The sequence below is a fragment of the Vidua chalybeata genome, chromosome 20 (assembly GCF_026979565.1).
Source record: "Vidua chalybeata isolate OUT-0048 chromosome 20, bVidCha1 merged haplotype, whole genome shotgun sequence".
NCBI lineage: Eukaryota > Metazoa > Chordata > Aves > Passeriformes > Viduidae > Vidua > Vidua chalybeata.
The window spans coordinates 6,554,778-6,581,845 of record NC_071549.1 but is presented as its reverse complement, the minus strand read 5'-3'; the positions used below and the strand labels follow the sequence as shown (position 1 = coordinate 6,581,845).

At 57.1% G+C, this 27,068-nt stretch overlaps 3 protein-coding genes across 5 annotated transcripts; 1 reads left to right on the top strand and 2 right to left on the bottom strand.

Annotated features, from left to right (window-relative positions):
• Positions 1-1,561: 1,561 nt before the first annotated feature.
• Positions 1,562-9,056, bottom strand: SERPINF2 (serpin family F member 2). 2 transcript variants are annotated; one of them, XM_053961407.1, is made up of 9 exons: positions 8,952-9,056; positions 7,864-7,921; positions 7,194-7,250; positions 5,867-6,284; positions 5,440-5,583; positions 5,071-5,274; positions 4,076-4,218; positions 3,286-3,490; positions 1,562-2,614 (listed from the first exon to the last, which is right to left on the bottom strand). In XM_053961407.1, exons 1-9 carry the CDS (start codon positions 8,963-8,965, stop codon positions 2,289-2,291), a joined length of 1,569 nt encoding a protein of 522 aa, XP_053817382.1. In that variant the 5' UTR covers positions 8,966-9,056; the 3' UTR covers positions 1,562-2,288. The 2 variants fall into 2 exon arrangements, with proteins under 2 accessions (XP_053817382.1, XP_053817381.1); XM_053961406.1 differs by lacking the exon at positions 8,952-9,056 and adding an exon at positions 8,357-8,454.
• Positions 9,057-9,316: 260 nt separating this feature from the next.
• WDR81 (WD repeat domain 81) lies at positions 9,317-22,046 on the bottom strand. Of its 2 annotated transcripts, none has more exons than XM_053961403.1 (11): positions 21,941-22,046; positions 17,595-21,146; positions 17,258-17,365; positions 16,968-17,158; positions 14,977-15,167; positions 14,589-14,754; positions 14,279-14,444; positions 13,277-13,975; positions 12,976-13,121; positions 12,620-12,799; positions 9,317-11,745 (listed from the first exon to the last, which is right to left on the bottom strand). In XM_053961403.1, the coding sequence occupies exons 2-11, from the start codon at positions 21,133-21,135 to the stop codon at positions 11,419-11,421; spliced, it is 5,715 nt and encodes a 1,904-aa protein (XP_053817378.1). In that variant the 5' UTR covers positions 21,136-21,146; positions 21,941-22,046; the 3' UTR covers positions 9,317-11,418. The 2 variants fall into 2 exon arrangements, with proteins under 2 accessions (XP_053817378.1, XP_053817376.1); XM_053961401.1 differs by having other exon boundaries at positions 17,595-21,143; positions 21,941-22,043.
• LOC128798300 (collagen alpha-1(I) chain-like) lies at positions 21,598-25,784 on the top strand. The gene is made up of 4 exons (XM_053961644.1): positions 21,598-22,321; positions 22,407-23,378; positions 24,996-25,050; positions 25,405-25,784. The coding sequence occupies exons 1-4, from the start codon at positions 21,598-21,600 to the stop codon at positions 25,478-25,480; spliced, it is 1,827 nt and encodes a 608-aa protein (XP_053817619.1). The 3' UTR covers positions 25,481-25,784.
• Positions 25,785-27,068: the final 1,284 nt, after the last annotated feature.

Sequence of the window (27,068 nt, the reverse complement as noted above, 5' to 3'; positions counted from 1 at the left end):
ATTTTGCAGTGGTTGCAGTGCAACACGGTGGCATTCAGGGAGGTTACAGTAGCCAAAGAAGACCTACCTAAGGCATGGAATGGTATTTCTGAATGCTAGGAATGAATCTGTATAAATAAATAAGCTAAAATGTTCCCTGTGGGCTAGAGCTGTGCCCTCTAGTAAGAAAGGTTGAATTCTTGTGGGTTTACTTGTTAAAATTGCAGGGTTCTGTAATTACAGACTCTTTCTGAAGGGTTTGTGTCATTACATTGGTTAGAGGGGTAGGCATTATCTTCGGCCATTCTTCCCCTTTTAGACTGGAAGAAATGCATAATTGGAGGTTGGAGCCAGGACTTTTTATTCCCCAAAGTCGCCTGCATCCCCGAAATTCATGGTTAGTGAGTCAGTCCTGCTCTTATGCCAGCAGATGGTGCAGACTATTCAGGGACGGAGGCTCCCAGAAGCATTCTGCTCCTTCCTTTGAGGGAAGGCAGCCTTCCCAAGCGAGGAAAACACTGCCAGGAGGACGGCCCTTGGGCTCTCTAACTGCTGCTCTGCAAGAGCAGAGCACCATCCTTTCTAGCCAGCAGCTGAGGGGGTTTGGAAGCAGAAATTACTACGGAGAGGAGTTGTTTTGTACAGAAGTCTTCATGAGTTAGTATTTTTAAGTGGTAGGATGGCTTGGTTGGGTGGAGGGACCCCAAAATTCCATGATAGAACCATAAAATGGTTTGGTTTGGAAGGAACCTTAAAGATCATCTTGTTCTGACCACCCTGCCATGGCCAGGGACACCTTCCACTATCCCAGGTTGGTCCAAGCCTTGTCCAAGTTATCCTTGGACATTTCCAGGGATGGGGCAGCTTCTCTGGACAATCTGTGCCAGGTCTCATGGGCTTTTAGGGCACTGCTGCACTGGAACAAGGACCCACCCCAGGCCAGAGGGAAGCTATAACAGGACATTCTCTTTTGACAAAACAAAAGCAGTGACATTCAGCTACAGGTGTCAAAATCTTTCCTCTTTTCCCTGGAAGCTGTCCCAGCCATCCACAGCATCAATACTGTGGAGCCAGGAATATCCCAGTGAAGAACAAATCACAGGTAACAGATGCCAGATCAGCACATTTGACCCTCTGAGCAGATCCCAGCACTTGTCAGGTTTTACCCAAGAGAAAGGTTAAGGGCTGTTACATCTTTGCTTATCCCTGCATTGCTGCTCACAGGCCAAACACCTTCCTGACCCTGTGCCACTGAGCTCATGCCCTAATTCAGGGAATCCTGCCATCTCACAATGCCAGCTCTGACCCAGAGAGCATCTATCCCCTGCACACTTGCCAGGGGAGATGCTCAAAACTTGTTGGACTCGGTCCTTGGAGAGTCTTTACAGATTTGCCATTTCACCTCACCGCCCCTGTTGTTCCCTGTGACAAGGTGTAGCAGAAAGCAGATCCTTTGCCACAGCCCCTCCTTTCTTTTCTTGTGTCGTGCCCAGATTTTTTTCCTCCCAATCTTTTCAATTACTACATTTTTGTGCCTTTTTTCTTTCTCTGTTGGGTCCTTCAATGTGACACCTTCAGCAAATATATTCTACTTTATTCTTTATTATTCTGCCAACATAAAAATTACTAAAAAACACTTTATAAAATATGCCTTGAAAAATCTAGCATTACCCAGCCTCTAGAGGAAGGGCTGGAGAGAAGGATTCAAAGGGAGGGGTTTCCTACTCCAGAGCCTCCTACATCAGATCCAAATAGCCAAGGAGTGGGAAAAGGGAATCTTTGAAATGAACCCATGCCTGGAAGTGGCAGTGACTCATCCTAGAGAAGCCAACTGGTTTCTAGTCCAGTTGCTCTGGAGGTCGTTGTCTAGGTGGGCACAGATGGTTTTCAGAGGAACACTGAGGGATTCGTGTTCCCAGGAACTGCGGAAGGAAGAGCCGCATTAATACAGCCCTGGCTGATGTCCAAGCTGCCAGATGCTAATGATGATTCCAGGCTACAGGGGACTCTAATAACATCTTAATGAAGACTCTAATAACAGTCTGGGGACAAGAAAGTCTCCCTTCCATGACTGAGAGCCCTGGAAGGGAAATCCAGGCAGAACAAACTTTTCAGGTTCAACAGAGGGGAGCCTCAGCCTGGAGAAGCTCATCAAGGCTGGAATGGGCTATCCCAGGACTGGTCTCTAGGGATCTGTAAAGGGAAACAGCAAGGAATTGCCCCCTGTGGCCTCAGAGGGGCAGGAGGCCTCTCCCAGCTGGTGCAGAGGGTCAGGCAGGAGTCCCAGAACACTCAGGCTCTGCCCTCTGTTATTTGGGCACGCGGTGCTCGTTGGCATCTGTGGCTTCACGTGAGTCCTGTGGCTCTCGGATCTGGGGAGCAGCATCTGGGTTGGGGTTCTGGACACTGCCAATAAAAAGTGGGATCCCTGTTTCATCCTCAAAGATGACGAAGACAAAGGGCCTGTCGAGGCTGAAGACAGAGACTGAGCGTGACAGCATGACACTGGTGGCAGCAGATGCTTCCACCCCATCTTCTTTAAGCTCCAGGGTGGCCTGGTGCTGTACACTGGACACAAAGAGAGGCTCCTCTGTGATCTTCTGGAAATTTGGGCTCATGAACAGCTCCTGGAGGCCTGCAGAGAAATGAGACCAAGTTGGTGCCACGAGTTCTGAGTTTTCTCAAAGCTGTCTGAAGAAAGCAATTCCCTGATCTGTTGCTCCATGTGCTGCCCACCATGGAGGACTGACAAGAGAAACAAAATTTCCACCTGTTTAAGAATAGTAGTGTAAGAACTTGAAGTCATCCTTTAAAAGCAGCAGCAGGTCTGAAGACTTTCTAGCTAGGCTGGAAACACTTCTACAGAGATAATTTTTTTTAAGCAATTCTTTGCAAAACAAAGTGAACTCTTAAATTATTCTCATCTGGAAAGGCAGCACATGGTGTTTTATTTCAGCTCCAGGTTCTGTGATCTGCATTTTCTCTGTTGGCAATTTCCATGTTCTGGACATTGAATTAAATGACAAAGTAAGAGACCAAGATTGATGCATGGGGGAAGTTGGTCTTGGCTACAATAGGAAGAACTCGTAAAGACTGTGAGAAGCTGTGAATTCTCTGTAGTATCATCTTGTTGGAGCAAAACATTTGGTGCCAGGCAAGCAAGGAGTAAGGAGGAGGAGAGGAAGAAGAGCTGGGAGAGTTTGGAGTTCTGGAGCAAGCTGTGAGGCACAGCTTTAGAAACAAGGGTGTCAGCGAACAGATTGATCAGCTCCTCTTGTTCTGTGCAAGCCCTGCCAGAGGCCTTACCCATTTGGCTGAGAACCTGGCTGAGTTCCAGCTTGTAGTCCAACTTTATTTTGGGGATCTTCACTGTGGTGGGCACCTCTCTGGGGAAAAGCCTGCACAGTTGTTTGTAAGGGAAGTTCTCCAGCACCTGAGAGGTGTTCCGGGTGTTGTGGTTTGGTACGATGACCACAAAGCTCACATTACTCTTAAAGGGAAACTTGGCCACCTGGAAATAAAACCAACCAGAGAAGAATTCAGGGAAAAGGAAGGGAAGTCCAGAAAGTGATGCTTTAAATTTAGTCTTTTTCTAATTGGTCTACAGGGCCACTCTTTCTCCCAAATGAAAACAGCCTGGTGAGAAGGAGGGATCTGATTTCTCCAGAGGAGAATTTGTTGGAATAACAGCTTTAGATTTTAGTATTAGCCACTGGCTGGTAAAGATTAAGCACATGGCAGAGTGAAAGCCCACATGCACAAGCTTGCCCCACTCTGGATTCTGAAAAACTCCAACAGCACATTGTCTGAGGGAATTCCTTTCCATATTTCCTCATTTATCTTTAACTCAGGGCTTTAAAATTCTATTAATTCCCGGTTAGTTGGAATATCTCTTTGTGGTTTTTCGTAGAGATTAAAAGTGAAGTCTCAACATTCTTGCTGGAAGCAAGGGCAAAGAATGATTATTAAATTTTTCTGTGCTATGCCTGTTAAAAAGAACATTTATGTTTTTGGAGGGAATGCTTGCAGTTAGTAAAATACCACAGGCAAGAGGAAATTCCAGTGAAAATTTGCTGTACTCCTAAGAGATCCCTACCTGAATATCTTGGGACTCCAGAGTAAACCAGCTCAGGGGGTACAGGTGGGCTTTCATCATTTCAACTGGGACCACGAACTTATTGTCAAGGTGGAACACATCTGGCCCAGTGAAGCTTGCATTAAACTTATTCCTCCAAAACCCTGTAAAAATAAAAATTTTGAAAGTGATGAAGTTAAAATTTGAGTAGAAAACCAGAAACTGCTGAGCTGACACTCCTCCTATCTTGAGTTCTCTAACAAGGCCAGTAGTGACCAGGGAAGTGAAAATACAGCAAAGAGAAGTTAGTAGCAAGGCTGGAGGAGCCCTAACAGCAGGAAACTCTTATCATCCAGAGAGAAACTATGGAATAACAAAAAGAACATGGATTAATCCTCATGCCTCAGCGTGGGAGACTACTGAAGGCTATGGAGATAAAAGAGACTATGTTTGTGCTTTGAAAAATGGGGAGTATTGCCTCTGTGCTGCAGAGGGGGAAACACTGCTCCAAGACCAAGGTAAAACATTTGTAGATTTACACTGGAAGTGTTTGGTCTGTGCACAGCCCTCAGGGAATTAAAAAAGGAAGATGTGGCCGACCACTGCGCTGTAGTCAGAGAGAAATCCACAGAAGCTGCTTCTGAGCTCTGTGGTGGGTGTGCAGAGCTGCAAACGACCTGGTTCATCATTTAGGTTAGAAAAGACCTTTAAGATCACTGAGTAGATGAGCAGGGATGTACCACTGCCTGGGATCCTGAACCAGGAGGCAAAGATACTGCAGGTCCCACCTGCTGTGTCCTGGCTCTGCTGTCAAGTAACATTTTTAGCACATGTGAAGCAGTTGGGAATCATTACTGTAAAGGAATCTAAGCAAGAGGAACAGCAGATGCACAAGAACAAGCAGATTGCCTAGCAGGAAGCGAGGAGAAGAGAGGATATTCAGCTACAGGGCTTGCAGAAAACTGGAGTTCTAACTATTTCCTCTTGAAAAAATAAGGAAGGCCTGTGGAGCTCACCGTGGAAATAGACAGCATTGAGCAGGAGCATCACTGTGTTCTGAGGGAGCTGCTGGAGGAAGGAGGGAATGTGCCCATGAGTGGTTTCCTTTATCCAGTTGTTTATGGCCACGAGGTCATCCTGACTGATCCCAGAAAGGGTCTTGGGCTTTGCTCCATAGAATTTCTCTGAATCCTCCAGGAACTTCTCTTTCACCTCAAACCCTGGCAAAGGGGAGGAATGATGGAAAAGGTTTGCTCAGCGTGATATGACACTCCCCAACAGGAGGAAATAGGGGAAATTGATGTCTCCAGGATGCTTCCATCACTCTCACTGTGACTGGGAGGTTTGTCCTCCACCAGTCCAGGCCCCCCTGGGCCACCTCTCACCTTTCTGCAGGTACAGACGTGACCCGAGGCTGAGGGTGGACTCTGTGAGCCTCCTGCGAAGGGTGCCCAGCACATGGTGGAGGCAGGGCACTGACTCCAGGTGCATCACCTCCAGCAAACGCTTCTCTGTCTGATTTGCTGCTCCTAAAAATCAAATTCCTGTTAGGTCTCATGCCCAAAGAGCGGAAAACAGGGATGTTACTCTGGCTGCCTCTTGTTAGAAACACGCTGTGCCTCACAAAAGAGGCTGGAGAAATCTGAGAGTCGGAGCCTCAGAGGGCAGCTTCAATTGTAATCATGCCTAATTAAAGCTGCAGGAGCAAGGATAAGTGGAAGGGACTGTATTTCATTTGCATCTGGTTGCTCGTGCCTCTGGGAGAGGAAATGGGGAAGGGCAGGGAATGGTGGTTTGGCCACTCAGAATTACCCAGTGCCAGGTGAGACAAGGCGAGGGCGATGCTGAGGGGGGACAGGATCACGTTGGTTCTCTTGGACTCCAGCTGCACCTCTCTCAGGAGATCAATGCTGAATCTCATCAAGCCATCTGCCAGCCTCTGGCTCTTCTTCCAAGTCATCTCACAGCTTTTATCTCCAGCCTCTCCTTCCTCTTCAGAAGAGGCACTTTCCCCAGGTGATTTCTTCCCACGACAACCCCCAGCCCCAGCTACAGCTTCATCTTCTGAGTTCCAGTCATCCCTCGTGTCTGGCAGGGTGGTGGGGAATGCTGACATGGGTCCATTGTTCTTCTGGAAGCTGTCATAACTAAATTCTACCATCTTTCCCTCTGGCAGGGTTGGGATGGCTCCCAGCAAATCCGACTGTGCAACTCTAGCACTTTTCACATCCTGGGGAGAAACAAGGATAGCACTGGGAAAGCAAGAGCACAGTGACATCCTCATGGGCTTTCATTGCACACCTAAATGGGCTGACAAAACTGGGCAGAGCTGGACTCCTCTGCTCTGGTGGTGGTTTTGCTTCAGTTCCCCTTTAACCCTGAGGATAATGATTTGAGGGAATGGCTTTGGAAAAGAGGTCTTGTATCCTCTGAAAATGGACTCAGTGAGGGTCTGGCAGTGGTTCCTCCTCCACTTGCTCTCAGGAAAGCTTGAGGGCAAGACCCACCACCAGCTCAGCACATGTCCTGTGCCTCCAGCACTTACAGATCCTCAGCCTTGATTTCATTGCCTCCCCTCACACATTTTAGCAGTGCCCACCTGCCTCACACTGGTCAGCTCCTGCTGCTGTCACAGCCCTGATCGAGTTTGGCTCAGTTCCTCCTCTGGGCATCTGTGTTTTCTTGACCTGTGTGTTCTATTCCATCCCTCTTCTTTCTAAATTTCCTCATTTTCCACTCTTGTAAGCTTTAGCCTTTAGCATTGCCACTACTCTCCTCACATTTGCATGATCTGAAACATCCCAGGCTCAATGGGTTGGATCAGCAACGGGTCTTTCTCCCTGTCATCCTCACAGCTGGTGGTTTCCCTCACCTTTCCTTATCAATCAGAAATTAAATCATCCACCTGCCAGCCCCTGTACACACCAGTACTGATGTTAACTCCATGCTCTGTGCAGTTATTTAGGGTGGAGCTTTCAGCCTGAAGGAGCACAGCACTGGCAGCAGCTGGAAGTAAAGCCTGCAGAAAGATGGACTTTCTCCTGGCACTGGCACTGCCTGGGCTCATCCCTTCTCAGGAAAAACTGCAAATCCCACAGCATAACTTCAGCCCCCTTTGGTGGAACCCATCAGTGCTTACCCTCAGCTTCCCATCTTTGTCCAGGAAAAGATGCTGCTGGTCAGTGGCATGTGCCAGCTGTGAGGGGAAAAAAAAAATCAACAAAGAAACGAAGTCAGGTCCCTCTGAATTTCCAGAGTTTGTCTTCCCTGCTTGCACTGCAATCCTGGCTGTAGCAGTCCCCACGAGGCAACAGCATGGGCAGGATTTTGGGATGCAGACGCAGGGGCGGCGAGGTCTGACATGGGGAGGTGGAAGTGAGGAGCAGCTGGGAGACACTGCAAACACTGGATTTGTTTAAAAAGGGGTCAGGCCAGTCTGGCACAAAATAATGGATCCTTTTGAGAGTGAGCAGTGGGGTTTTGCAATCTCAGTTCTGACAGGGATCCAGATTTAAAAGTGAGGGGGGAGGAAAAACCTGCTTTTCAAAAAGCTCCTGTTAACTCCTGAAGGTCACGGTCACTAAATACAGTTGAGGTCAAGTTCCAAAAGAAAAATTTCTACAGAAATATGAATAAGAACATCTACAACTATTTTAGCTGGGTAGAAGATTAGAAACCTTGCTGGTAAACCCCCCAGCAGTATCCTCAACCTCTCTGCCTTCCAGGGCTTCTCTGGGTGGTATTTCCCCCATGGTCTGGCTCAGGGAGCCACCAGACTTCCCTTGCTCTTTGCTGGAGTAGCAACTTACCCTTGGGAGGCTGTGCAGAGCAGCCAGGCAGAGCAGCCCCCAGAGGAACCCCATTTTCCTGGAACAGAAGGACCAGCCGAGAGAGGAGTTATTTCCAGCTGTGAGCTCAGCCTATTCAGGTCTACAGGGAGAAAATTATCAACCTGGCCAAACAGGTTGGCACAGGAGCTCGTGGAAAGCAGTAGGGAGATGAACAATGCTCAAAGAAACAACACAGGGCTCCTGGGTCTGGTGCCAAGGCAGGGAAATCAGAGAGGAGCAGGGGCCCACAGCAGAGCTGCGGCCACAGCCGGGCTCCGCTTGGATCCTGCCTGTCTGACCCTGCTGCCCTGGTTTCTCTGGATTGCAAATGGTATTTCCCTAATCAGTGCTGCACACACTGTGCCTCTGGAAGGAGACAAGAGCCTTTCTGCTCCTTTCCCATGGAAACCACCAGGATACAGGCACAGCATCCTCAGCTGTGCCCCAGGCTCTTGGGAGAAGGGCTACTGACCTGCAGGTGCTCAGCAAGTGCTGTCTGGGAGGGAATTTGCAGGTATGAAGTGCAATACCAGAGCAATTTCCCAGCATTATGTCCTGGAAGGGGGAGTCCTCCCCTTCCCAGCACTCATCTTCTCCCTTTGCTGGCAAACCCCGCCTCTCCCCCCTCCGTGCTCCAGTTCCAGTGTGGGACAGGGCTTCCAGGGTCACGGACAAAACCCCACCCATTCCCTGGCCAACGCTTCACCCAGCTACTTTTCCCTTTCAGACAGAAATAAAATACCTTCTCCTTCTCATAAAGCCTCCATGCCAAAGCCCTGCCCCCTGCACGGTGTCGCATTTAATTCCTGAGGCTGCTTTCCACTCTCCAAGCAGTCCCTGCTTCACCCAGAACTGCTGGGCTGAGATCCCACTGGCAGAAAATAACTTGAGGCCAGTTCACTCTTCCCCTTCCTTCACCCCAAATCCCACAGTCACATACAACCCTAAATACCCTTTTCCTCCCTGCTGGTGCCCATCCTTTAACCCTCTGCCAAATTCACACCTCTCTCCCAGAGGGCCATTGCAGGAGCCCTCATTTCTGTCAAATCCTTTGGTTTGTCCCTTACCTGAGGTTGTTCATGTCCACGTTGGAGCTGGCACCTGCTTTGGCCTGTCCAGCAGCTCTGCATGGGGCACACACAGCTCTTGTCCAGCCCCCCCTCCCAGCAGCGACCTTCGGCACCACCCCCTGTTTGAGAATTTGGCAGGCAAATATTGACCCACAGCATCCGGTTAAACATTTGTTTGGGGGAGAAGAGTGAATTTGTGGTGCATTTGGAGATGGGGATACACTTTTGGGCTGCTGTACCTTCAAGACAACCTTAACACCGAGTTTACCAGATCCAAAACTCCCCCCAGCAGAAGTAATTTGCAAGTGGCTCCACTTTGCATACTCTCCTTGTGCTAGGAATATTCTCTTTTATTCATAAACTTCAGTGAAAACGCAGGGCTCGGTGTTTATTGCCACAGGGCTCTCTGGTTTGGGAATTCTCTTTGCTGAAACCCCCAGCTCTTCCCTCCTGGAGTCCCAGCTGCTGCAGCCAGTGTGAGGCACTGGTTTAACAGAGGGCACATTGCCCAGGGCTCCGTGGCTGCACACAGCAGGCTCTGATGGCCAGGCTGGGCTGAGCCAAGAGCAGCTGCTCCCTCCCCTGGGGCACAGCACGCTCCAGAGCTCTCCCAGGGCAGCTGGTCCCAGTGTCCAGGGCGTGCACAACCGCTGGGGCACAGAGGAAAAGTCTCAGGGACGGGCAGAACTCCAGCAGAGCTGCCCTGGGTGGATTTGTGCTGCATGCAGAAGTGATGGTGATTCTTCCTGCCTCTGCCCGTGTCCTCAGTGGGAGAGGAGTCACTGAGGACCAGCAGGGAGCACCAACAGCATCTTCCACTCATCCATTCCTCGCAGGAACTCCTGGTTCCCAAGCTCACCCCAGACAGTGGGTGACAGATCTGAGCTCTCCAACCACATTTGGGAGCTACTTCCCCTTGGAAAGCAAATCCTGTGCACCAGAATCCTGTTCTACATCCAGGGCTCCCCCAGAACACAAGAGGAGCCTGAAGGAGGAGGTGTCACTTTGGCTGAGCAGCAGAAGGGCTGCAGCCAGCACACCCAGCCCCTCCAGCACAGAGCTTACACACACACACAGAGCTCTGCAGTTCTTTCAAAGAGTATATTAGAAGTAAATATTTACATCTATTGCAAATGTTAAATAGGCAACACGGGACTGAGAGCTCCCCTTGGGTAGGGATGGACAGCACTGGCCAACCACTCACCTCCCCAGCTCCCTGCAGGTGGCAGCTGGATGGAAGCCCTTTCCTCTCCCAGGACAACCCACAGCAGGCTCCTCCTCTGCCCAAGGTAAGAGCTTCCCACTCCCCTGATACTGGCTCTGGTTAGGCTGAAGGATGGGTGGGAAAAGGGCTGACATAGAAGGGAGGAAACTGCTCCTACTGGTGGGGCAAAGAGCATCCTCTGTGCCTTTGGGGTGGGAACAGACAGTGCTGTCCCAAAGGAAAGGTCAAAGAGAGACCATGCCGGATTCTTGCCTCCTGCCTCTCACCCTACAAGGGCAGGAGGGCACAACACTGAGCACCTTTTTGCTGTCCTGTCTTCCCCAGGAGCCTGACCAGCACGAAGGAGAGGATTAGAAGGATTTATTGAGGATCAATGCCAGTGCACAGCACACGTGGCATTCCTCACCCCTTACTTCATCATGGGATGCTGGGGTAGGAACCAACAACAGCCCTACCTCACTGTTCCAGAAGCCAAAATCCCCATGGAAGCATCTAGTTCTGGCCTCTTTAGAGAGTCACATTCCCAGCCCAATCTACCCCTCTGCAGCAGCCCACTCTCACAGGAACTGGCAGGGCAGATGGGCTTTGTGCCTTGGCTGGCTTCCATTCCAGTCCTTGCCCTGGAGCCAGCACGGCAGCAGAAGGGCTCTGGTGAGCCTCTCCTCCTCCCATGCAGGCTCTAACTCAGCTGGCAGAACCTGAAGTTCACAGAGCAGCTCCTCTGGGCTTTGAGCACCAGCCACAGGAGGAGATGCAGCTCCAAAGGCAGCAGTTCCCAGGCCCAGCTTCTGCCATCCCAGTGGGACTCTTCAGTGGTTCAGGAGAGAAAGGGAAGGGGAAGTGCAGGTGGCAGTAGCTAAACTGTTGTGTTTTGTCAAGGGGCACCTCTTACCCCTTAACTGAAGAGGGGAGGGTACCTGTGGTCCCTATTACTGTGGAGGGCAGCTCACAGTCCCTGGGGATCAGGCACACATGGTAAGGAAAGCTCCAGGCCTCTCTGCAGGGGTGACAGTGACCTACAACGCCCAATATCTCTCCCAGCAGCAGCGGAGGTTTCTCAGTTATGGCTTTTTTTTTTTTTCCAAGATACAGAAAGAGCTTAGAGACATAACAAGTACAGCTCCCCCTGCATCCTCTGCTCAGAATCATCTGCCTCTGCCTCCTCCAAGAGCCACACTGCTGGCTTCCAGCTCCAGCACAGCACTGTGGGACAGCCACAGCCTGCCAGGCCGGGGGTCACTACGCCAGCAGCCGGATGATGCCGTTGTCCGAGCCCAGCAGGAGGTGGCACTTTGTGGGCAGCACTGCCAGGCTGGTCAATGTACCCCGAAAGTTCTCTGAGCTCAGCTTGGTCGTGCTGGTGGGCAGGGCTGAGGACTCCAGCATGGAGTAGACCCCGATCTTGTTGGCCACAGTGCCAGTGACCACTTCGTTACCGTAGAGGTCGAACGCATGGATGGGCTCGGAGGCAGATTTGTAGTGGTGCAAAGGTTTCTGCTCCAGCTCCTTCCAGACAGTCAGGGAATGATCTGAGGAGGAGCTGATCAGCACGTTGCCCTCTGCAGCCTGCAGGAGAGGAAAGGCCAGTGAACAGACACTTCTGTAAAAACTCACAATCTGGTGCTGCACATGAGAGCAGCAGGTGGCTGCCAGTGATCCAATGGTCACAGTGCAATCCCTCAGGACAGTCTGAGCCACTTCCAAGCAGCTGATGGTACTGAGCAAGGCCTTGGGTGGATACTGCAAGGTGAAGGATGCTCTGGTAGCTGGCAATCTCCTCCAAGAGATGGGCTGGGCCTCTTCTCAACTACACCCTGACACCCAACACAACTCATTCATCATCTGTTACTACTGCAGTGGGTACAGGGGTTACCATGCAGTCTCCCTCTCCACAAAATCACCTGCCAAACAATTTTCCTTCTCAGGAGAAGGAATTGGGAGGGTCTTTCACAGTTGAAAATACTGCTGAGAGTAGGAGAAGCCTGGAGCTGCTTATTAGCAGAGCTAGTGAGAGGGTAAACAACCCACACTGCTGAACTTTGTTTAACCCACATTTGGGTCAAGGACACTGGAGACCCAGCACTGCTCCCTGGGGTGGGTAAATATGGACAAGAGTTACTCATTAGAGCAACCCTCTCGCAGGGAAGCCCAGAGCCCCGTGGAGAAAGCAACACATTTGCTCCTTCACGGAAGCCATGACCCCTCCCTGCCCCTGCTGCAGACCTGCCTGGCAGGCATTGAAACCCAGGAGGGCTGAACTCTGGCAGCACGAGTTGGACCAAGAACAGCTGGCAGCAGCACTAACCATGGGGCAGGAGAGCTTGGGCAGCCTCTTAGGGACACTGCGAGGGATGCAGCACACAAGCCCTGAAGGAAGGATGCTCCACACAGCCTCAGAGCACCAACGAGGCCCCACCCTGATCCCAGCTGAGCCTCTCACCTTGATCTGCAGGATGTCTCCCTCATGGGCAGGCCAGCCCCGCATGATGAGCCCCGTCCTGGTGTCCAGCAGCACGATGAAGCCAGAGGAGAAGCCGGCCATGACACTGCGGCCGCTCGGACTCACGGCCAGGCAGCGGATGAGCCCCGCGCTCACGCCACTGGCCAGGCGGAACTCGTGCTGCAACAGAGACAGTCCAGCTGGGGGTGAAGCTCAGGGGAGCTGGCATTTAAGGGACAAGCTGCTTTCCATGGAGCCATCACAGCTGGCTTTGGGATCTGGGCTTTGGGCCAGCTGTGATCCCATCATTAAGCGCAGGGCTGGAGGAAGGTGACTTCACAGCACCGCATCCCTACCTGCAGTCCCGGCTTCCTGTGGTCGATGAACCTCAGCACAGAGTCTGCACTGGCCACAGAGATGCTGTGATAGGGAGGTGGCATGGTGGTCACAGCTGTGATGGGGACCTTGCTATCTAACTCATCAAAAGTCCGCAGAAGTTTGCCTGTGAAAGGATTACAGATATTATGGCAGGACAAGTCACACAGCAAATCTCCGGTTCTGTGCTGGTTTTTAACGGGAGCCATCCAAACTCAGCGCAGCCCCTGCCTGTAAGGGCTGGACCAGTTCACTCCAGTTCCTCACCCTTTCCCTTCTTACCCGTGAACTGGTCCCAGATGTGCACGGTGCCATCACAGCTCACCACGTGCTGCGGTGCCTCCAGCTGGCTCACGTAGAACACAGACTTCTTGTGCTCGGCGTAGGTGAAGCGCGGTGGCACCTCGCTGGTGCCATCCCCGTAGTTGTACAGCGGCCAAAGCCGCACCGTCTTGTCCTTGCTGCCGCTCAGGAAGAAATCCTCGCTGCCCAGCGGTGCCACGCACTTGATGGCCCCGGAATGCCCTGAGAAACTCTGCAGCTTGATCTGGTGGAAGTGGAAGCGGGGGTCGTGCTGGCTCACCCCGATCTCGTACTGCCAGTAGGCCAGCCAGTTCCCACACAGCATGTGGGTGCTGCGGGGCAGGTCGTGCTTCAGGGCACTCTCCTCGCTGGACGAGCTGGGAACGAATCCATCAGTGCCAGCGCTGAGGCAGAGCAAGCCAAGACCCTCCCGCTGCGTGTCCACGGGCACCTGGATGCGGTTCCCCACCAGGACACTCCCAAAAGTGCCAGAGTGAGTGTCCTCCTGGGGGCTGGAGAAGGGCTCAGCCCCTCGAGGGTCTTGGTCTGAGCCCACCACACTTGGTGTTTGTTCCAGGCCAACGGCCTGCAGGTTCTGGGGGTTCACGTTCTCCAGGTGGAGGCCGGCCAGCTTCTCAACCAGAGAGTGGTTGGGCACAACCGTGCGGATAACGTCACCTGAGGAGACAGAGACAGTGTGGCTGCAAGGGAAGCAATGTCCCCATCATCATCATCATCGTCCCCCTCCATACACAAGGATGTGGATGCAGCATCCCCCAAGTCAGCTACATCTGCTCCTAGCCAAGGCAGCCTGAAGGCCAGGCTCCCAACCCAAGAATCAGCCCAAGCCATGCTGTAGAAGCTGTGGGTTTTCCCCAGCAGCCCTGTGAGCTGTGATTGCCCTGGAGTTCAGACCCTGCACAGCATGCCCAGAGCACAAAGCTCCCTCACAGATCCCTGGAGCTGGTGGCCAAGGCATACCCAGCAAGCAGGAGAAGGGGATGTAGGTGATGTAGGCCATCTCGGGGTTGAACACCTTCTGTAACTCCACCAACACAGACGGATCCAGGGCCAGCAGCTTCCCATCTGAAAGGGGCACCTCCATCACTGGCATCTCACAGCTGCTCAGCGACTCTGCTGTCAACCCCTGGACGAGAAAAGCAAGGTCAGATAAACCCCAAGATGAGATGCTCTTACCACATGAACACAGTTTTGTGTATAGTATAGGTGTATGGCCACCACATTCCCACATCTGGGGAAGTGCAGAAGGACCTCTTCCCACACCACTGACCTGGTCCTGCAGCTCCTGCAGCAGCGAGAATGCCCCAAAGAAGTTCCTCACTGTGTCACTCAGGTGCTGCTGCACCATCTCCTGCCCAATCCGCAGGCAGATCAGGGCAATGAGGCTGATTGTCTTCACGCACAGGACAACACGGGCCTGGGCTCCGCTGGGGAAACTGAAGAGGACATCCATGACCAGCCTGCCCTCCACATATCCCTTTTTTCCATCCTCTGCCTCATGCTTCCTGCCTTTTGTGTGTTATCAGGATGCTTTCAGCAGTGTACCAGTGCAAGGAGATGCACATCAGAGCAGAAACACCCCCCAGCCCTGGCAGCATTAATGCCCCCACAGAACCATTCCCAAATCCCTGATTTTGTGCCAATCCTGCAGCGCTTACCCGACAGCTGGCGAAGTGAGGAAGCCCAGCACTGGGAGCAGCACCTCCTGACTGATCTTGGGGAGGATGTCCATCAGGGTGGTGTCAGAGAGACACACCACAATCTTCTGTGTCAGTGTCACGGCAGCCAGGAGCCCGGCCTCCTTCCGGCTGTTCAGCCGGACACCGCCGGAGCCAGCGCCGGGTGCGACCTGTGAGAGGGACTCCTTCAGAGCCAGGGCCACCACCTCCCCAGCAGGACACACCAAAGGTGACCCTTGGGTCACCTGTGCTCAGCCTCAAACCCAGCTGTGACAGCACTGCTGGTCACAGCTCCTGGAAGAGCAACCTGAGCACTGGATCTCAACAGCAAAACGTGTCTGGCACTCAAGGGATGAGTCCAAAAACTGACAGGCACCTACCAGCACAAGAGATGAGCCTGCAGAAAATGGGGAATGACACCCCTAAGCTCACAGATTTCCTCTGCAGAGTAAAACATCCCCACAAGCAGAAAGCTCAGTAGCAAGACCAACAACCCCACACTGGCCCAAACCACCCTGGACACCCCAGAACATCATTTACCAGCACAGAAAGAGGGGAAACTCTTACATATGCACAATTTGAAAGTAAAAATCAGTGTCTTCATCCCACAGTCTGCAGAGGAACAATCCTTGCATGAAACATCCAAGCACAAATTATGGGCAAACCTGCTGCTGACTTCTAGAAATCCAGCTTCTAATAATTTCATGAGGCAGAACTGCACATCCTTTTTCTGCTGACAATGTACTGCTGCTGTTATGGCAGTGCCAAAGAGTTAATAACATCAGCAGCAACACTAAAATATTTCTTTCTACATTGTCCTATTTCCTAACTCCTAGACAAATCAAAGACCCAAGAAAAGAGAGCCAGTAACAAAACCCACAGACAATTCCCAGTTCCTGCTATATTTCTTGTACACCTGCCATCTTCCAGCTCATCACAGAGGCTCTTCCTCTCACAAAATAGCCACCCTGCCAAATCCTGCAAGAAGGATTGACTTTATCCCATTTGTGACCCGCCAGTTCCACTGCTCCAGTATCAGGTTGCCAAATGCTGTTTCACAGGGGTATTAATCCCCTCTGTGCCCCCAAGCAATGAGCTTAGGAAAGCAAAGCAGAACAGCTGGAGCTATGATTGCAACTGGGTGGAGAATGATTTTTGCTGAAAAATGGGATTTTTTCCCCTGAAAAATCTCCCCTTCAACACTGGAAAAAGTGACAATGCCTTTTTGTTTTCCTTAAATGAACAGCTGTGGCCTCTTTTCCTCTATGTTTAAATTATCAGAAAGCTACTGAAGTTTTCCATTTGAACGAGAATCCATAACCAAAGTGTTTACAACCACTAAAGAGGGAGCAATATGAAAAATAAGCCTGTTTAAAACATTCAAACCCTTTTTCTTTGTAATAAAAAAATTAAGATTTTCAACCAGCTGCATTATACATTTCCTTTTTGCTATGAACTTCAAGCTGCAAAGTTGGTGAGCCTTGCCAGTGCTTTTTATTCAGTTGAAAACCCATTGGTCTCCCCCCAATTCAGCCCTATCTACCCACACAGACCTCTGTGAACACTCACTCCAGCAATCTCACAGCAGCACAAGCTGCTCCTCCTGCCTGTTATCACAATCCCACCCTTGTGCCAGCTCTGTTTGGGCACAGAAAAGCAGAATAAATGCTTTTTCTCTGCTTTCACAAGGTCTGACAGGGAAAGAGGGGTATGAACAGAGCCATGTGCTTTGCTGGGAGCAGTCTGGAGCTTGTGGCAGGAGGTGAAAGTGCCTCTCCTGCCCTTCTCAGCCAGCACAGCCAGAGCTGCTCAGCCCATACTGGCCCAGACAGAGCCCAGCCAAGCTCAGTTTTTATGCAAGAGGCTCCTGGTGAGGCTGGACTATTTTTTTTTTTTTTTTTTTTACATCTTCCCTTTGTGCCTGGATACAACTCTTGCCCCAACAGAGAGGAGAAAAAGGCAATACTGACCAGGTAGCTGATGTAGGGCAGGTACTGGTAGGTGAGGACAGGCTCTCCATACAAATATGCCACGTGCACGAGGCAGGCCAGCACTGGCTTGGACACCTGATCTCCCAGCACGGGCCGCTTCTGGTAGATATTTCCTGTACTCAGAGGACTGTTCTCATCACTGCTTGGTACAAACTGCTGCCTGGTCGGGCCTGCCCAGAGAACAACACTTGATGAGCTGAAGCAGCAGCCACACCCAAGCAGACAGACTGGGGGCACAGCCCACCCTGGACCCAGGGGAGAGGCATTACCGACGTAGCAGGACGTGAGCAGCCGGAGCAGGTTCCTGGCGATGAAGCGGGACGTGACGGTCGGGCCCAGCTTGGCCGAGAGCCACCTCACCATCTTACAGGCTGTGTCTGCAAAACAACAGCAGTCCCAAGGACAGCACCCAGCACGGCACAGATTAGCTATCTAACACTCCAGCAGTCCCTGCTGCCCCAACCCTGACTCTCAGAGCCACATGCAGTCCTGGCCTCTTACCCTGGTTTCATCACTGTCCCCAATCTGGGACCACAAACACCCCCAAACCTGGACCTGCTTCTCCCGAGGCTCTGCCCAACAGCCAGGACACTGGCAGGGTCTTACCCAGCAGTATGGTCTGCTCTTTGTCATCAGAGTGATCTGGCAGCTCCTCTCCCTCCCCATCCTCTGGCTCGCTGCTGTCATCAGCCAGGGTGACATCCACAGAGGCCCCAGCAGTATCCACGACCACCGTCAGCTCCGCGTCGACCACCGCGTCCTCGTGCTCATCTTCCTCGTGCTCCTCTTCCTCCTCCTCCGAGTCCTCGCTCTGCTTCAGGTCCTGGCTGCTGTCCATCGACTTCAAGCTGCTCTTGTCCTTCTGGGAGTCCCCATCTGCAGGTCTGTCCTCGCCCAGGGACACCTCGCTGGCGCTGCTCTTGTCACTCAGCCGGCCGAGGCTGAGCGATTCCTGCTCCTGGGGCTGCAGGGATTCCCCGACGTAGAGGCCACTCTGGAAGTCCTCACCCTCAGGCAGGTAGGCCTGGTCGTGGAAGCTGACCCCAGAGGTGTAGTCCAGGAGGTCAAGTGCAGCAGAGCTGTGCTCCACGTCCATCTTGATCTCCTCCCCAAACACACACGACACCGGGCTCTCCCCTCCGCTCTCATCATCCTCAGCGGCACCGAGGAAGGATTTGCTCTCCTCGCGCGAGCTCTCAATGCCCACGAGGATCTGCAGGATGTGGGGCAGCAGGTTCAGGAGGAAGGACTGCAGCCCCAGGCGCACGATCAGCTGGGCCACAAAGCAGTCTGTGTAGAGGTAGAACCGGCCGTGGCGGGAGCAGGGCGTCTCGTAGGCTCCGATCAGGGGTTTCAGCAGGTATTTATTGGCGTTCTTGGGCCCGAGGGATTTAGCTATGGGTTCAAAGAGGTACCACGCTGCGTAGACAGCGGTGTTTTCCTCAGACATCAGGGATAATATGAAAGGCAGAAGAATCTCCAGGCCCTCAGGAGTGATTTCAGAAAGGATCCCCTCCAGCTGCTGCCACAGCTGGAAAACAAGCTCCCGGCCTTGCCCTTCATCCTCGATCTTCTTTGCCTGATAGGTGAAAATGAACTTGTGCAGTGCTGGGAAGTACGTGGGGAAGGGGACAATGGAGCTGAAGGGGCTGAGGAGCTGCGTGGGACAGGGTGGGGGGAGGCCCTGGGAGATGGGTTTGTATTCAAACAGCTGCACTGCGCCCTTGCCCAGCCTGCTCTTCAGCAGCTTCTCCACGGGCACGCTGAGCTGCAGCAGGATGTGCAGCACGTGCTGCAGCGGGGCCGGGATCTCCTTGGGATGGTAACGGCAGAGGTTCCTCACCATCAGGAACCGCTCCAACAGCGACGCGTCGGGCTTCGAAGGACGAAGCCTCGGTGCAAATATAATCTCAGCTACCAGGATGCCCAGAGCTTGCATGTCCCTCTGGAAGAGGTCTGAGAGACTCAAGGGTGGCTCTTCCCACGGCTGTTCCATCAGCTGCATCTCGCTGCTTAAGCCTTTAACCAAGAAATTGTCCAGTTTCTCCAGTTCCTCCAGGGCCTGGAGCGGGTTGAAGCCTTCAGGAAGCGTGATCTTCATGTCGAGCTGATCCACAGCCCCTGCCTTGCTCCGACGGAGCGGTCGGACCCCCGAGGATTTGCCGTCGGTGACATAAGCAGGGAGGGTGGAGGGTTGTGCTGGAGGCACAGTGGCACAGGGCTGGTCAGGGGCTCTCCCAGGAGCAGAAATGGAATCCAGGGCTTCTGTGCCTTGCTCCAAATCATCCTCACCAGTGATGGGTTTCTCCCCAGACCAGGTGGTTTCACTGGGAGTAGCCTCCAGGACCAGCCCGTTGACTGCATCTGTCACCTGGCCTTGGATGTCCTCCAAAACCACGGTCTCCCGGATGTTCTGCAGCAGAGGCCGGGCAATGGCTGGAGCTTCAGCAGGAGTGTAGGCAGGTCCCACCATGCGCCTGGGATGGGGCTGGTCAAAGAGCTGCACGACCCCGTAGGTCGTCAGGTGCGTGTGGTTGTCAACCAAGTGGAGGCAGACGTTCTTCTCCTTGACTGCATCCTTCCCCAGCAGCTTGTAGCCAAACGTGAGGTCGATCCAGTGGTGCAGGTCCTGGGAGACCTCCCGGCTCTCCAGCAGCATGCGGTGAACTTCGATGAACTCCTCGTAGGAGCTGCACCACGACGGCACATCCAGGTCGGGCATGTCCGGGTGGATGGAGCGGAAGATGGAGGGGTCCGTGTAAAACTCTGGGATGCACTCGTCAGGTGTCCAGCTCTGCATGCGCTCCATGCTGGCTGGGTACTCGTTGGGCTCCCACTGGGACCTCACGTGGCAGCACAGCACTGCCTTGGGTGTCCTGCGGGCCGTGTACACGTAGTAGGTGATGTCCGAGAGGACGTCCGAGATGTGATGGGGGACGTGGAGCTGCTCCCCACTCGAGCCCCCCGCAACAAACGCCTGCTTGGTCATCTCGTAGGTGAAGTCCAGCTGTTTGTCCCCCTTGTTGAGACGGAACTTGGATTTCCTCAGGTCCCTGAACTTGCCGTTTTTGGTAGTGAAGTCCACCACCCACGGAAGAACCGGGTGGTAATTGGGGTCTCCCATTCTCCTCCCAGCCAAGCTGTTCAGACGCATAAGGTAGTCGAAGTTGCTGACCTGCCCGTGCACCCACTGCAACACCAGGTCTCGGAGGTCCTTCTGGCAGGCACTGCATGCCACCTCCTGCCTTTGCACACAGCTTTGCTCGCTCTCTCGTTCCAGACCACCCTCCAGATTCTCCTCCTCCTGCCCCGGTCCCTCGTACCCTCTGAAGTTCACACGCAGCCGGCTGCACAGCTTCTCATCCACAGCCACGTCCCGAAGGGAGAAATCTCCACAAGCCAGACCCGCCTGGTGACAAGCCCTCATGGCCTGCAGCACGTGGAAGAGGAGGAAGAGGATCTTGGCGTGGCTGTTGGTGAGCTTGGCCGGGCTGAAGGTCACAATGTCGTGCAGGCAGTACTGCACATAGGGGTAGATGATGTACAGCATGTCGGCCGACTCCAGCAGCGCCTCAGCCTGCAGCACGTTGGGGCACGAGGGCACCCCTTTGGCCACGCTCTCCTTGGCAGGGGACGTGCCAGGCACGTTCCTGCCCACCTGGAGGACGGGGCAGCCGTAGGCCCTGTGCAGGGCAGCCCTCAGCGCGTCCAGCGCCGGCACCGTGGGCGGCGCGTCCGGGCGCCGGTAGGGCCGCGCGTACAGCCCGTGAGCCCGGCCCCACAGGTTGTGGTAGTTCTGGGTGGCCACGCTCTGCATGAAGCCGTGCAGGGTGTCCACGCCGCCGCCGCAGCGCTGCTCGGGGGGCTGTGCCCGCAGCGGGTACCCCAGCCGGGCCTTCCGCAGCCCGTGGATCTCCACCCGCGTCCAGCCCGCCGGGAGTTTCTGCACCGAGTGCTGCAGGAACGTCCTGACCTCCACCTCGCTCAGCCCCTCGGGCCGCGGGCAGGCCGCCGGCAGCACCCGGCGCTCCTTGAGGCTCTGCAGCCATTTGGCCGGCACGAAGGCGGTGACGTGGGTCCTCTCGGGGGCCAGCTGCCGGCGGTCGATGTTCAGGTCCTTCTCCACGCTCTGCAGGAAGCCTTCCATGCTGGATTCTGCTGGGAGAAAGGTGGCCCAGACAGGCTGTGAGTGAGCAGAGCACAGAATCACCCTGCCCGCCCCAGCGAGCAGCGAGTCTCACTTCCCCATCGGCGCTTGGGTAAAAGAAAAAGGTGGTTTGAGGAGCTTGGTCACTGTGCCTGTGTGTGGGGGCTGAGATGGGACCAGCCCTGGCTGTGAGGGACAAGGTGGGACCTCTGCAGCCAGGCAGGGTGACATGGTGGGGCTCCCACAGCCCCCGGCAGGGGGACACGATGGGGACTGGCACATCCAAGTGCTGGGGGAAGGGACACTATAGGATCTCTGCAGGCCCAGGGTTGCTGGGGACACACACAGTGGAACAGCCAGGGCGAGGTGGTGGCACCTGCTCAGCCCTGGGCTTGAGGGACACAATGGGACATTCTCAGCCCCAAGGACTGAAAAGGACCGCGATGGGATATGGAGGGGGACATGTGCAGCCCCAGGGCTGGCGGTGGGGACACAACGGCACCTCCGCAGCCGCAGGGGATACACGAGGGCACCTCCAGCATAACCCCCGTATTAGGGACACAAAGGGACCTCTGCAGGGCGCGGAGAGGGGCCACGGGGGCGACCCAGAGGATGCTGACAGCAAGGAGCACGGACCCAGCACCGAGGCACCGCCGCGGCCGGCCAAGCGGCCCCGGCCCCTCGGGGCCCTCGCTACCGGCGGGGGGACCGCAGAGCCGGGCAGAGCCCCGCGGCCCCGAGGGCCGCTCCGGGCAGCCCTCATCCCCCCGCGGGCCCCCTCACCGCCCCGGCGGCCCCGCGTTACCTGGCGGCGGCGGCTCAGCCGCGGCGGGCGGCGGCGGGGGCGGCCCCGGCCATGTTGGTCAGGTGACGGCGGTCACATGCGGCCGCCGCTCCGCCATGTGCGCGGGGGGGGCCGGGCCGCGCTCGCCGCCGGGCCCCCGCGGGGCCGGGCCCGGGCTCCCTCCAGCGGCCGCGGGGCGGGGGGGGCCGCGGCGGGTGCGCGCGGCCGGGGCGCGGGGCCGTGCATGGGCAGCGGCGGGGCGTGACGCGGCGGCGGGGCGTGACGTCACCGTGACGTCAGAGGCGCCCCGGGCTGTCAGCTGGAGCCGGGCGAGCCGCGCTGACGAGGCAGCCGGTCTTAAAGGGGTCCTCACCCGCCGCGGGCGGACCCCACCGGCGGCAGGTGAGTGCCCGGGGCAGCCGGCGCGGGGCAGCGGGGCCGGTCCAGCCCCGCCGCCCCGGGACCCTGCCGCCCTCTGCCCCGCGAGGCACCGCACGCTACGGGAGCCGCCCGGCCCCGGTGACCGTGAGCCGAGCCGGGTCCTCCCGGCGCCGCCCGGGCGCTGCCGGGCCTCCGCGCCCGGCGGGTGCGGCGGTACCCACGGGGCACACGGTCACGGCAGCCACGGGCGGCCGGACCGCGCGCGGCCCCTTTAAGGGCGCCGGGGGCTCCCGCCGGGCAGCGCCGCATGGCGCGGCGGCGCGTGGGAGTCACGTGGGTGGGACGTGGCGGCCGCCGATTGGCCGCCCGGCCCCGGCCCGCTGCAATCAGCTGTTACTGGGACGAAGGGCAGGAAACGGCCTTAAAGGGGCACCGCAGCTCAGAACCTCGCCCCGCGGGGCGGGAGCGTCAGCGCCGGCAGTGCCGGCGGGGCAGCGGGCGAGCGCCCCTGGTCGGGCCGGGCCGGGCCGCCGCTGCGCTGCGCTCTCCCCCGCCGGCACCCGCGGCGGGCGCGGCCCCTTTAAAGAAGTTGTCCAGTCATCGCGCGGCGCTGCCAAGTCATCGGGGTCAGCCGAGTTCTCGCGGCCACGCCCCCCGCGCGCGCCCATTGGTGCGCGCGGCGAGCGCTCACTTCTGATTGGACGAGGACTTAGAGCAACTTCTCGGAATCGGGGCTGTGTCACCAGCCCCGGCGCGGGGAGGCGCCGCCCGACGGCGGGTGGGGGCGGCCGGGCTGTGCCCGCGACGGCGCCACGCCCCGCCCGGGGCCCGCGGAAGGGTCGAGCACCTTCGGAGCCGCCCTGCCCCCGCCGCCCCTTCACCCGCTTGAAAATGCCAACTCACAGCACGCGGGGCACGCCGGGAGCGCCGCGCCGCACTACAACTCCCGGCGTGCCCCGCGGCGGGGTGGCCCCGTCCGTTCCTAAGGCAACCGCCGCCCGGCCGGGCGGGAGCCGAGCTCTCCCCCCGGGGGGTGGGCGGGGCAGAGCGCTGGCTTTCCCTTCCCATTGGCTGAGCCGTGGGTAGCGCCGGGCCGCCATTGGCGGGAGCGGGTGGCAATCGCGGCGCGGGGGCGGGCGCGGCGCGCGCCGGCGGTACCGGCCGGCGATTGGCCCGGGGGCGTGGCCGAGGGGCGTGGCCGGGGGCGGCTGCGTCATGACTCCGCCAGCTGATCCGGGACGGAGCCGGCGCGCGGCGGGGGGAGGCGGCGGCACCGGCACCGGGCACGGCCGGGGCGGCACCGGCGGGGCGGCGGCGCCGGGCCGGGCCGGGTCGAACCCGGCCGAGCCGCGCAGGTGGGTCCGCCGGTACCGCGCTGGGTCGGGCGGTTCGGGTGGCGCGGAGCCCCGCGCGGCGCCCTCGGCGCTCCGGGGCTTGAGGGGCCCCACCGTGCCCCGTTCGGGAAGGTCACCTTTCCCCGGGGCACGGCGGCCATGGGGGGGGTGCGGCGCGGGGCGTCCTTCGCCGGGCTCCGCGGCGCCGCCTGTGCCGGGCGGCCTCGCCCCCGGTGTCGGCGGGGCGGGAGGGGGGGCCGGGGCCGCGGCCCGTGCGCGGCTCCCGCTCCCGGGGGTCCCGGCGGGGCGGGCGGGGCCGCGGCCGGGGCCTCCCCGCCACGGGCGGTGGCCGCCCCGGGGGTGACCTTCACTCCGGGACCGGACTGGGCAGACTTTGACCCGCGGCCGCTCCTCGCCGCGGGCACGGAGCGGAGCATCCCGGGCAGCGGAGGGCCGGGAGGGCGGCGGGGTGTCCCGCAGGGAGTGGAGGGAGCGGCTTTGCCGTGGAGCGGCGTGGGGGGAGCTGCCTCCGTTAAGGGGGAGGGGGGAGTTGGTTTTACCGAGAGGAGAGACACTGGGGGAGGGGGGGTGACCCGGTTATACCGGGAGAGGGGCGCCAGCTGGGGGCACAGCCTTCTTTATTAGCGGGGTGAGCTCCTACCGGGGCCCTTCCCAGAGCCGCTGGGGTCTGTCGGTGCTGAGAAGGGCTGGGTGGGAGCCCTGTTACCGACACGACCCCCCCTCGTCGGTCCCCGGTGCCGGCGCGGCCCCCGGTGCCGGCGGGGCCGGTGGCTTCAGCGGCGGGTGCTGATTCACGGGCCGGCGGGGGTGGAGCAGGGCCGGGACCAGCTCGCTGGAATCCGGACCAGATGTACCCGGCACGCCAGGAATGCTCGGCATCCCCGCCGGGCCCCGCCGCCGCCGCTGCGCCCCGGCCACCGGCCCCGCACCGAAAGCCCCGCGGCACCCACCAGGTCCGGCTTCCCCCGCTGCCCGCCCGGGCCTGGGGCCAGCCTTTGGGGTGACGCTGGTGGGAGGATGCTGCGGTGGCCCCCCGGGGGTTTTTCCCGTGTTTCCCGTTGCCATCTGTCCCCCACCGTGCCCGGTTTCCCGGCAGGTTCCCAAAACTCGATCCCTAGCAGCACTGGGTGTTGTAGAAAAGGGATTTTTCCGGGGTCAAGGCGGGGAAGCAGTGGGGTCCAACACCAGCCCCAGGATTGGCGTCCTCGCCCTCCAACAAAACGCCTCCGAAGGGGGCTGAGCTGCCCGAAATTCCCCCGCCGAGCTGGGGGCTGAGCTGCCCGAAATTCCCCCGCCGGTAGCTCGGCAGCAGCCGCCTGACAAAGTGTCTTCCCCGTCAGGAAGCAGCTGGCTCCCGTCCAGGTGGGACCCTGCCAGCGCTGCTGGATGCCCGAGGTGAGCCCTGGGAACGCCGTGACCCCCACCTGCAGTGGCCTCCCTGCTGCGGCCACCAGGCCCTGCCGGAGTCGCTGGCCTTATCTCTTATTTTCCAGCAGAAATGGCCTTGGATTTCCCTGCCTGTTCCTCGTGGTTTAGGGCTGGCTGCAGGTGCTGCAGCTCACACACCACCTGCTTTGGGAGTGGGGAGGGATGGGGAGAGTTGAGGTTGGAGCTGCCTCTGGATTTCCTTGGATGGGGGGAGGACAGAGCAATAGGTCAGCGTTGTGAGGAGGGAGAGAAGCTGCTGTGGGTGCCAGCTCAGCTCGGCACAGTTCAGTCCTGGCTCTGAAACGTGTGTTCCCTTCCCAGGTGCTGCCGTGCCGCCCTGCTCCTGGCTAACCAGCACCAGTTCTTCAGTGGCAAGCTTTATGTCCTTCTCCAGTAGCTAAAGCTGCCAGTTGAAGAACTGTTGAATGTAGCCACTCTCTTCTCGTCACCGGGACCTTGGATGCCAGCCAGAGCTGTGCCATGAGCCACTCTGCAGAGTCCTGAGGATTGGAGAGCTGAGGATGAGTCCGACCAGGGTGAAGAAAGCCTCCTGGGAGCTTCCAGACAGAGCCTTGGCTGGAGGATTGTAGGCAGCTGTGGCAGAAGGGATGCCAAATTGTGTCTCCCCCTCCCCTGCCCTCAGTGGGGTGGCACTGAGCTGGGAGGAGTCTGAGAGAAGCATTAAACGTTGTTTTGCTCAAGTGTTCAGTTTTAGGAAGTTTGTTGCCCGTGGGTTGCCCGGATCAGGTGGGAGGATGGTGGGGGGTGCAGACCCTGGAGGGGGGCACAGCACCAGAGCTGTGTCCCCAGCGGTGCCGCTCTGGGGTCTGCGGTGGAGGCTTGATCATCCTTCGGGTGCCCAAAGGCTGGGCGGAGCCCACAGCTCTGACCTGCTGCTGAGCTCAGGAGCTGCATTCATCCTGCAGCGTGCCAGGCAGTGGGATGGAGCCCGGGGAGAGGGCTGGCTGCACACCCACGCTGCCCTGCTGCGGGTCGGGCTGGGTGCGGTGGGGCCGGGCCACTGGGCCAGGGTGACTCAGGGCCGAGTCACGCACGGCTCTGGACGGCTGTTCCCGAGCCTCCGGCCCTGGGAGCCACGCTGCAGTGCCAGGGTTCCGGGTATTTTGGAGCTAGCAGCACTCAGAGGGGCTAGTTCACTCAGTGGTGAACTTTACTGGGCTCTTCTGTGGTGCAGGCTCTGGCTCGTTGGTGAACAGAAGCAGAAGGCTGCCCTGGAAGGAAATGGGAAGCTGCTCTCCAGGGCTGGAGGAGCCCCTGCCTTGCACCGAGCGAGAGGGGAGCTCCACAGGCTCAGCAAGGGCTCCAGGGAGCCTCTGCACGCCAGGCTTCCCCACAGCAGTGCCAGGCCACCAGCTCCCAGGCTGCCTTGGTGAATGGGAAGCAGGGGAGTGTCCAGGCACTGCTGCTCAGAGCCTGCCAGGAAGAGCACAGCTCATCCCAGCTCCGAGGGCGGGCAGGGAGGAACAGCCCTGTGCTGAAATGTCTGCACAATCTCAACTTAATCTGCCTGCCCAGGCTCCAGCTGCCCAAGGCAGGGCTGCTCCCAAACTTTGGCACCCAGCAAAGCACAGAAAAGTGGCCTGGTGTCCATTAAGTGGTAAAAGTGGAATAAATCTCTTGTCCCAGGGTCTTTCCTTCTTACATAAAGCTGCTGTGCTCGGTGTGTTCTTGCTGATGGTTACAAGAAGCTGAGTTTCTTTGGGGTGGTTGTCACCCAGAGGGGGTGGGACTGCTGAACACCCTTGGATCAGTTCCTCCAGCTTCAGGCAGAGCCTGTCTCTTCCACCACAGCTGCCCTGCTGCAAGTCCATGCAGAGCAGCTGGCACCTGCTCAGTGCCCAACACATCCTGGAGTGCATGAGGGGCAGAAAGTCATGGTGGGGGTGTGGAGGGTGCCTGGGGGCAGGGAGGAGCAGCTCCTGGGCCATGCTCCCCCTCTTCTGCAGCACAGATTGATCTGTATG